The sequence below is a fragment of the Varroa jacobsoni genome, unplaced genomic scaffold (assembly GCF_002532875.2).
Source record: "Varroa jacobsoni isolate VJ856 unplaced genomic scaffold, vjacob_1.0 scaffold_494, whole genome shotgun sequence".
Taxonomy (NCBI): domain Eukaryota; kingdom Metazoa; phylum Arthropoda; class Arachnida; order Mesostigmata; family Varroidae; genus Varroa; species Varroa jacobsoni.
Genome location: NW_019213396.1, coordinates 1 through 11,253, shown reverse-complemented (window position 1 = coordinate 11,253; position 11,253 = coordinate 1). Strand labels below are relative to the sequence as shown.

At 39.2% G+C, this 11,253-nt stretch overlaps 1 protein-coding gene across 3 annotated transcripts; it reads left to right on the top strand.

Annotated features, from left to right (window-relative positions):
- The first annotated feature begins 1,274 nt into the window (after nucleotides 1–1,274).
- Nucleotides 1,275–11,073, top strand: UBL3 (ubiquitin like 3). 3 transcript variants are annotated; one of them, XM_086968517.1, is made up of 5 exons: nucleotides 1,275–1,359; nucleotides 4,485–4,590; nucleotides 7,715–8,119; nucleotides 8,531–8,755; nucleotides 9,539–11,073. In XM_086968517.1, the coding sequence occupies exons 3-5, from the start codon at nucleotides 8,117–8,119 to the stop codon at nucleotides 9,647–9,649; spliced, it is 339 nt and encodes a 112-aa protein (XP_086824643.1). In that variant the 5' UTR covers nucleotides 1,275–1,359; nucleotides 4,485–4,590; nucleotides 7,715–8,116; the 3' UTR covers nucleotides 9,650–11,073. The 3 variants fall into 3 exon arrangements, with proteins under 3 accessions (XP_086824643.1, XP_086824642.1, XP_086824641.1); XM_086968516.1 differs by lacking the exon at nucleotides 7,715–8,119; XM_086968515.1 differs by lacking the exon at nucleotides 7,715–8,119 and having other exon boundaries at nucleotides 1,336–1,422.
- The last annotated feature ends 180 nt before the right edge of the window (nucleotides 11,074–11,253 follow it).

Below are 11,253 nucleotides of genomic sequence, written 5' to 3'. Positions count from 1 at the left end.
GTTAACTAGACGATATTTGTCCCATTTTCGAAGTTTGGCTCTACAACAACAGCGATCCGGCTGCCCAAAGTAAGCCACTAAGGGAACTAGCCTAGAGTGACATTATCTAAAAACGTTCTTCGGAACACTTATATAAGAATAAAAATCGTCTGACGTGGGAAGTTCATACATGAAGCCTATGAGAACCGGGGTATAGAGCAATCCGAAACCTGCTGATCATCCATCTCGAGTAGTTTCCTCAGTGGTGCCATTCGTTATCTAATACTAGGCGAACTGGAACCAAGTAAGGAGGAACATCACTTGCGCTAGTGACGACACCTTATACGTAACGAAAAAAAAATTGTTAATCTCTGACAATCGAACAATCTACGACGGTCGCTTCTTAGTACTTATCTAGAAATCTAACACGGACGACGGGTATAAACAGAAGACAAAGCGTTGAAATTTGGACCGAATGTTCCGTGCTAATTTTATTCAGTTATTATGTCCGTGTTAATTTAGCACAAACATGTCGTATCTTTCGAACCTCACCTTCGTTAACATCATTCTACACGACGACTTCTGTGACGCAGTTCTAAGGCTGTCATTATAGGGGAAGCATATATTTCGCATTGCTAATGATGCTTTACACATCAGACGTTATACAGAACACTGAATTTTAGACTGTGGTTTTCTTTGCCACCTGCCATACCCGTTTGCAAAAAGCTGCTTAGTTAGATTTGAATAATTCAATTGAAGATTTACTAATACACACCTGATTATTGAGGCCTATAGAAGAAGATTGCTTGCTGTTGTGCCGTTGTTGAGGGATCAAAGATCTCGATGTGAAAAGCGGCGGAAAAGTCGAAAAGGTTGACTTTTTCGATCGAGGCTTTTTGAAAAAGCATTTTGGATAAGGTAGGCCTGATTCGTGGTCCGGCTACATGTTCTACACACCCGTAGCAGCAGTCTTCGAACTGCTTTTAAAGTATTTCAACGCTGTCTTAATTCGTGCATATTGAATGCCAGCAAATTAACATTATAAACTATTTTTTTCGTTACTCTTCACCACACACCACACGTCGAGTGTAATACATACGTTAGCAGTACAGATATGTATAAGTGGACTGTAATTCAAATACAAGGCAAACTCTTTATTGTTGTTTAAGTTGCCAACGTGACAGTGATGAACGTTATGTGCGCCTGTTCTTGCATCTCGTGGTAGAACAAACCAGTGTGGGATTGTTCGTCGACTTCAATCTGAAGTACCAAGTGACGCGAAAAAGCTCGACGTTAGTACCTTTTTGAGCCGCACCATTGGTCGTATGAGGGGTGCAATCACGCCACTGATTGGAGCTCGATATTTATCTCAAATACAAAGTGAGTGGTCCGGTTAGTGGTTGGCCTTCCAGGATCGTGTTCTACATAAACTGCAAATCCAGGGTAACCATTAACACTACCTAAATCTTGTCGTTTCAAAGACAGCGACTTCCCATTCAATTCCTTGATTATGTACAATTTCTATGCTAGTAGTCTTAAGTTAGTGGCACTAATTCTGCAGAACATCTAATAAATGATGCAAAAGCTTTGTGCGTACTCCGCATAAGTTCTCCGATATGTCTTTCCGTAGACTGACACTTTAGCGGTGTATTGTCGCTTTCGTGAACAAATGCATGGATGTAATAGCCGCGTAAAGATCGGCTATGTCGAGTATTCTCTTTCTATATTTGAGTCTTGTATTTATACTGGTCAGCTTCCATCTCGTTATGGATAACTTAGATAGTTGAAGCTTTTGCTTCTTCTCTCTGCTAAAGTAGTGCATTAATTACGCTACAGTTTAATAATCTGTTCATTATTTGCATTTCTGCGTTGGTTTTGTAAACACTCCGCGATGCGATGTCTTTTCTTCATGCTTCAGAGCCTGATGAAGATTTGCTTTGTTGTGTGTTTACCGATGATGCTCGTGTCTATAACGGTATGTTCCCATCACCTAGTTAGCCTTGTCCAGAATAAAGCAACGCAGGAACTAGTCCTCATGCTTTTCACGTCGCCCCCACGTGACCAGCATTGCCAAATACTGTTGGTCCAAACTGACCGTTGCAGACACGCACACGTACAGGTGCATTCATTCCAACACGCCTATCTACAGTGATTCACAATACCAATAACATACAATGCACAACACACACGCGCGCAAACGCAAAAACAGAGTAACAACGAGACCTAGCTGCGCTAGACAAAAGAACACTCAGCCGGTGGTTATACGTTGTCGTCACACGTCTGTCTGTATGTTAGGCTCTCCGTGCATTGTTGATGCGCCATTAGATATCAGCGCGGAGGCGGCAGGATTGCTAAGCTTTATGAAGTCGGTGAAGATCTCAATGCTAAGTCAGATGCCGAAACCGGCATCGAACGCGGAATACATTACAGAGATAATGCAGAAGCGCTGCCTGTCTATTGCTAATACCGCTACTGCTATAGGCTGTGCGATGCGGTTAGGGTTAACCTTGTGGAACACCGAACATGGAACGGGTCGGCGAAACCAGTACTATAAATGTGTCTCAAAAAGATTGACCTGCTAAAAGTAGCGTAGTCGTTTCTCTGAGAACTATCTCAGTTACTATTAATAGAATAGTTTGCTGTTTACAACAGTTTCCTTTTTTTTTTCTAAATCTTTATTGCATCAGGTTTCCGGCTGACTAATGTCGATTTTGAGCTCTCATAATGTAACGCTTGTTAGATAGCTACGTAACCATTTACGTGACGCTTGTCATATCTTTAATGCTATTGGACCAGTTAGTTTTTTTTTTGTTATCCAGAGCCGAAGGCATTGAGCATGAAACTATTCTTTCGTCCAATTACAACAAAATGAGATTATTAAATTGTTCACGTTTCAAGCTTCCAACGTTTGCTCATCACCCTGGTGATACCTCGCTACAATTATAGGTCTCAAATTCCAGGCCCGTGAATATCTTAAGGCACTTACGCGATTGGGGGAAACAATGTGCATTTTATACTGCGAGCTGCGAATCTTGACAGGTTACCTATGTATAACACTGTGATACCTCTGTCTCTCGCCTCCATCCGATACCCCTCGTTCAGATCAACGACGTTCATCGTATAAACTCCCCTGGTTATAAGTACCACGTCTGATATGAAACTTTACCATCCGGTTGTTTGTATTGTTTAAGTCCTACACAGAGAAGCAGTATCTCGTACCATGGTCTCTTGCTAGAATCATTGGCTAAACTGCCTTTGAAGATACCTAGACCTAATATGTGTGTGGATCTTTCTGCACTTGTCGCTTGCCTGCAACGACTAATCTACAACGGATAAATACTTATAGTTAAAGATGGTCCATTTAATTTAGTGTCATTAATGTATTGTCAGTTCTCTACGATATCCGTAATTGTGTTTTCATTTAAAAAACTAGGTAGTACGTTTGAAAATAGCTATTTACCCCAATGCCTTTGCGTACCGCAGTGAAACGGCTGGGTCCGCTCTTTGAAATATGCTTCTCTGCACTCGGACTTGTTCGTACCGCTATCGCATAAAAATATGTATCTTTCCATTTTTAAGACATGTATTTACTTACTAATAAGTGTCTCTCTATTTGTGGCTTCTTTATTGTTCAGGCATGCGTAACTGTATAGATTAATTTTAGCCACGGGACAACTACTACAGCCTGCGCTGTGTTAGATGCCTTTTATAACATCAATTCTGGTCACGATAGTATCTGGGTCGAGGGTCGGCTCAGGCTGATCGCTCGAGCTGTGAACTGTTGTAGTACTGTTATTAAGTTACAGCGCTGTCTGTGAATTATACGTCGTCATTGCAATCGCTTAGGTAATGTATGGCGCTTAAAGCCATGTGTACTTCAATGTTGGAAGCGATCCCAGGAGCTTCATATACGTTCACTCTACGTTATTGGTGAAGCATTAAAAACGCTTGTGGGATCATTGTCAAGCTTGAAATCATGTGTAATTATCGTTGTTTGCCGTCCTAGGGTAGACTAGGTGATTACAAGTTACAAACCTACAAGTGACTGATGTCCTTATTTGGCGTCCCCTAACATAGAAAAACTTTCAATTCAAATTCAAAGTCAGCTGTATGAGTACATCTGGTTATATAGATACACGTATATGGCCATCGCCAATGCTGCGTCAGTGCTTCGTATGACACGGTAGCATTATGATGACAATAAAATCTGAAAAGCTCGTCGGCTATGAAGCCCGTATAATCGCATATATATATATATATATATATATATATATATATTTGAATTGATAATAATAAAAACAAAAAAATTAAATGAAATACTGTAGTTCATCAAGCATATCAATACGCTTAAACTCGTAGATATTGACAAAATAGCTGACACCTCCAATATAAAATTAATGAAAATAGAATTTTTAGAAAATATGACAATATAATGCCAATGTAACATAACAACTGTGGAAATATTATAGATGACTAAGAGTAAATTTCAGTCGTTCGCGTTTCAGATTGAGTCGTCTTCGGGAGGCGAGATAAGGCAGAGCGATTCTGTTAGCGCACCCACCTTAACGCACCATTTGCTTCAGCATGACGCGATCCATTCCAGAAGATAAGGTAGTATATTTATGTGAATTGGTTTTCAAATTCGTTTATCGAATAATGCTGTTTCTAATCTTGCGCCGCCATTGAACCAAAAGGTACAATGACTTAAGCTCTTTATTAAAGTTTTATTATATGTGTCCTACCCCTGACCAACATAAGCCCATTCATTTATACAAAACAAACCTTTCAGTTTAACTCTATTTGGGAGTTGTGGTACTTTGTAGTTCGGGTAAACTGATTTTATAAATACTTAATTTGCATCAATTTTTAATTAGCACTCCTGAACCGACACGCTTAGTAATAATTATACGAATATATAATTTATCTTTATAGCGTTACTCTAATTTATTATACTAATTTAGCTGCATATGTTTGCAAAAAATCTTGGTGTCAAAAAGCCGTTATGTTTAAAACTAAGAGCTGTAAATTACGCGTTGCCGCAAACGTGCTAACGTAGAATTCACGCACTTGCATTCCAGCATACAAGGATGCCTCTTTTATCGCATAGATTGTAAAATTAAAATAAAAAATTCAGGTTTGTAAAATTAATTTTTGCAATATAACCAGGATATTTATAAGCAATTTTTCTCAGAATAAATGTATAAATAACTACTAAAGACAACAAGCTAAAGTTCATGCCTTTCGCTAGATCGCAAGTGCTGTATTAATTAGAGCATATCAGATGTGCTAAACTTACTCTAGTTTCAAAATGTTCTACGAAAAAAAATGTTATTCTACCTCTAACTGTTATTTCGTAGAAATTAACTTCGTATTTTTTAAGTTGTCCATATTAACTATCTGATAAAGTAGGTCTTGCGCCGGTCTGCCAAAACGCTGCTACAGGTATTCCCAATAAAGCTGCTATTGTCGAGTGCTAGATTTTACGTTTATTTACCTAGAAAACAAAATATGAAATGTCTGACAATACCATTTGGCCTACAATAACTATTTGCAAATGAAGCCTGCCCTAGAAATGAAGGAATCACGGGGATAAAATCAATATATATATGATAGGATATAGGATATAAAACCAATACCAATATGCAGCTGAAATTTCGTTTTGATTACGCTTTACCTCATAAATGTCGGCTCTAATCGCAAATGACGATAATTTTGGTTCTTCTTGGCTTCGTGTGTTTGGTATCATTATAAAACAATGTAGTGTATGGGAAGCCGAACGAATTCATAGCCATATTCCATGGAAGTGACCTGTTAACTGAATTTGAAGTTTTTGAATAATTGCGATAATGTTGACTGGGTGCATTTTGATTTTCAAATAAGCTCCGGTATCAGCTCTTAGGAGCGGAGTCGATACAGTAAGTATTGGCATGCTCTAGCCAATAGGGCAAAGTATCCTCAGTTTTACGCGAAGTTAAAGCATGAAGTCCTCATTAATAAGACCATTGAAAGATTCTTGCGCTTTTAAACTTGTACTTACCAAACCGCCAATTAGAACAACAGACATTCAAATCACCCAAGAAAATTTAACTGTGTTCAACAATACTGTCCTAGAACTGACCATTTTTGTCAAAGTGTACAGTTTTGCGAAAAGCTGTATACACAGTTCTACACTTGTGAAATGACGGCACATGCGTCGAACGGATTTAGCCTGCGAGATCAACGTTATCAAAAATAAAATATGGTGATAATAGAACGGTATACGACATCTAACATTAGCTTAATCTTTCTTCATAGAAGTAAAATAGTTTTTGTATTGCTCTTACACCTTTTTGATAGATGCCATAGGTTTGTCCTATTCGCTCGGTCCCGGTCTAGGCTCAATTATTTCTTCAGTTTATTTAGGTTACGCATTTACGAGACAGCTTTTACTACTAGTGGATTGAAAATATTTGCCACCGTGCAGCATTCAGTAAGACTGTCAGTATAGATACCGCTATCATACTAATTTCAGGCTTTCGTGAAATGCTCTTGCATCCCAAAATGCTTGAAATCAGTTTTAACATAAAATATAAATAGTTTAGATATTAATAACTATTAAGCTCTACAGCTGCCGTGACGCTTTATGTTCGCTAGAGAGCCTAGCAGTCTGGATAGTCAACGTATTATGCAGTGAGGCTAGGTCATCCTGACAACGTATTGATATGATCTGCTAAAGAAAATGAGTGTCGCTTACCTGTGCCGGTTTGCTTATGACGTCTGTCGACCGCCTTGTCTTAACGACTGTCTTGACTCAAACAACTTAATACCTTTTTGTTACCGTTAGTATTACTATTGTTGGCAGAATACCAAACGAGGATAATAAAAATACAAAGCATGACAACAAAATCCAAGAGGTAGCCATAGCTTGGAGGAAAACGATATAAATACTGCTGCTTTTCAAAGATGTAAGTAAGCACGATTATGACATAGCCGAAAGAGAATTTCATTTTGTCAGATTATCGGGTCTATTAGAAGCAAATTTATTTGATCTGTTCCCGGCTATTTGAGCCGTTCGTGGCTCTTATTTTGAATCTTTTGAGTCTGATAATAGTATCAGTATAACAAGCATATTACTGATGTATTTACTAGTACATCGCTAGTAGTGTATGAAACTCTGTCTGTGTATGAAACTGAGTCCTATTTCTTGCTGCTTCAGGCTTAGTCTGTATCTGTAATTCTGTTCATCTTTGTGGAAAAGTGCGCTGACAAACACCGTAAGTTATCATAGAACTATAATCTATTTAAAGGAAAAACTCTATTCGTATAGTAGCTCCAAATTGTGTTATTATAACGTAACAATAGTGCATAGTGCTATCATGGCTTTTGGACACCAATACGTTCAACTGCTGGCCATTAGTGCGTGGTAATGGCCTTAGCCCTAAAACAAATACTCCAGAACAATCTAGTTCTCCTATTCGTAACCTCCCGAGCGGTTAAAACTTTTGACTTTTTGAAAACCGTTTGTTTGAGTGAGATCATGGCCGAATCGTAAGGCCAACCAGGAAGGGAAACAAGGAGGTAGGCAGATGGTTAAAGGGACTGGGATATCATTTTTGTTGTCAGTGACGGCAATCTCTACGATGATTTTGGCATTGACGCGGGCAGTCCAACACATACAAACATGGTACACTATTTTCTATAGAATTCTTCTAAGAGAAAAAAACGGACGATTGGAGTTGATCTACGTTCTTTTCAGCTGGAGATGTAAGCCAACAAGCAAGCGTCCGGACAGGAAAATCGGCTGACACACAGGCGCAATGGGGTTAGAACAATTTCATCGGCTTTCAATGGGATGCCCAGAGTGCTGTCTGGAATTCCATTCAGTAGAGCCGTGTCCTTGCCCACTTATCACTCCCTAGTGAATTGCCGCTGTCATAACGAGTTTTCGTTCTTCGAAAAAGACGGAACGTATCATACATTGTGAACAGGCAGCGGAAGTGCGGACAATTCAGTTCCTAGCAAAACTACAGACTGCAGGCGCAGACTACAACGAGGGGAAGAAAGCTCATCGTGGGGAACGGAGAAAAGAGAGCGAGAAAAAGGAGACGAAAAATTAAAAAGGCTGTTTTATTAAAATTGATTTAATTGCGATTATACAATGGTATTTGTTCTTTCATTTATATACTAACGTGCAAAATATGGCACACTTTACAAGAAAATTGCTCAATATCCGGCCATCATATTCTGTACCAGATCTTATCGATCTGTTTAGTTTATAAACGTGACAACAATGTTGCCCATCAGCTGCGTCCATGCTTTAATTGTAGATTATCTTGCGTCAAAATTAAGCACCGCTTATCAGTTTCTGCTAGACTTAGGTGAATTTTCGCCTTATTTTACTGATAACGTGTACTATCGCTGTGTGACAAGAATTTCTCTCCTTCCCTCCCTGTCTTTTAATATATATATGTATGTTGATTCCAATAATCCTCATTCGATTCGGGAAATGCCAACGTTGTCCTGATGACAACCGAATTGTTATTAATGTGATTGTTGTTTCTGCTATCTTCAGATCAATCTTCGCCTTATCCTCGTATCCGGAAAGACGAAGGATTTCCTATTCAGTCCTGCAGCATCCGCGGGCGATATCGCCCAGTCGGTATATGAAGCCTGGCCAACGGAGTGGGCGGCAGAAAAGGTAGAACGAGCCGAGATTCTCCGCCTAATTTACCAGGGTCGTTTTCTTCACGCCGACGTGACGCTCAGTGCGCTTGCACTGCCAACTGGCAAGACCACCGTACGTACTACTTATATGTTATACCAAACATACCCAATGCATTTAATGCATTGATATTTACATAATTATTATTATTACTTAACGACATACCAGTGCTATAAATACAGTATACCACGGAGCTGCTATTTACTACTGTAAATTGTTGTTATCCTGTTGTTGCAGCCACACAGTGACTAACAACGCATAGGCCTGGTGACTGTCTGAAAAACATGAAAATCAATAAAATACATGTTAAATACAATAATTCTAAAATCACGCTCTACTACAATTCTATATGTTTGTTTACTGAATAAAATATGGAAATTTGTCGAAATTACAAAACACGGCTCTTTACTAGAATAAATTATTGTTAATGTCCACGACTGGTTTCACGCTTCGCTGCTAGTTCTCTTATGATTGCTGGACCTAGTGCTCTGCTCATCGTGCTCCTTCATGCGTCGCTAATACTAAAAATGTTTGTTACGTTTGTTGGCCGACACTTTTTATAGGTTATAGTTACATATATACATATATATAGTGTGTGTGGAATGTTTCTGGAACAAAAGCATTTCCATTATGTTTACTGTGGCTTAGAGAAAAGAAAAAAGACTTATTCAATAGAGGTACTTTAACTGCATTTGAGTATATTTATATAAACAAAAAAAGTACCAATTGCATACGTATAAGTTACTCACACTTTACAATTCATTACTGCCTTTCGAATCGTTATAGTTCCATGCAGTCCCTGCAATAGCGGTCTGCTCTATCAGAAACTAACATCCTGCCTGCTTTCTCCCATTTCAGGTTATGCATCTCCTACCACGCGAAAATCTGCCTGAGCCAAATCAGGACGAACGAATAAAGGAAACGACAAGTTCCTGTTGTTTCTCCTCGTCATCCTGCGTTATTCTGTAGAGCTTTCATGCGAGTCTAGTGGTTGAAATCGGCACAAGACCGGGCTTGAGAGTCGCTCGCGTTCGCTGTGTTAGTCATTGCGCTGACAGGACAAAGACAGCCCTTGACAGATTGGTTGATAAAATTTATTCAAAGCAACATTCAGTAAAACGGTGGTTGCCATGGCCCTTTGTGTGTGCTATTCGGCAGGAGACTGTGATTAGCGCATCACGCCGGACATGCAAATGGACACAGTTGAAAATTACCATATCTGGGGTAGGAAACGATGATGATGATGATTGTTGGTGATATTTCGATAAACGATAACGAAGATGGAAGACCTTAATGTCTATCAAAAACTTTTGTAGGTCCCGGAAAGCCTTGTTTTAGAGTAAAGTCTGTATCAAAATTACCCAAGAATTGAATTAAAACATAGGCCAACGCATGAACTAATAGTTGTACCCTAACAGTCAGCTGGCTGGATGCTACGCAGAAGTGCAGGCGTGATTGTGTGAAAGGAAGTGCGGAAGAAAAAGCAAAAGAGATGGAGGGGTTGGACGAACATGTGAAACGTGCATACATATTAGTTGTGTCGCTATCTGAAAATAACATTCAAACAATATTGGTTGAATTATGGAACTTGTTACTTTGAATTAGAATGCGAAGTTGATATGGAACGTTGTTATATCGACAAAAGTAATCAAATAAAAAAATACATCTTTATTGGATATCCGCTGTAACAAACAGGTGGTATAAACAAAAAAAAAAACCAGCACTTTATTCATTACCCGGCACAAAGAATTGCAATTTAATCGTTCCAGAGGTGCCTGCCGCTCTGTCGTGGGCAGTCGCTGACGAAATCATAGCTTATCTGCTTGAATGGTTCGACTGTGCGAACGACGCAGTTTCTAGAAAGTTGATTTTTAAAATACGGACAGTAAATAGCAAGGTATTGAGACAAAGGTATAGGTGCAGAAGACGTCATGTAGATAAAGAAAATGCTTCAGTCCCGTCGAGATTGTCTATTTGCGTCTCTTGTGGTCCTAAAGAGATACTTCATCGAGCGATTTAATGGTCAACCCAAACACACATCGGTAGGTCAGAAAATGCTACTGTCCTCGTCAAGGTATAGTCTCAGGCGAGTGGTGCACCTGCAGCTTTCGGACTGAAGGCATTCGCACCGCTTGTGAGGCCTAAACTGCCGAACTGGACGGAGCAGGTACAATTATAGCACGCAGACGAAATACGATGACGATTCTGGGGACGACGAGTGGCGTCATTGAAATTTATATCGGTACGACGACCAATAATATAGCTACGTATTTTCTAGGAGATGTGGTAAAAAGCGGAATACGAACAGTAAGATATGATTTCTCCTTGCTGCGGAAATAAACAAAAAATGAAATAAATAAATGAGAGTACGTAATAGAAAACATCTAAGAAAATAGAGGGAAATAAAGAAATGGCTTTTCCAGCAGCAGGAAGAGGATGTGGGTGGATTAATGAAACGTAACCAACTTTAGCAGACCAACAACTGGACTAGATGAAGAAGCTCAGACAGATAACGAGCGGATATAAAGAAGCATATGTATAAAAACGCTATATAGATACGCTATTTATGACGT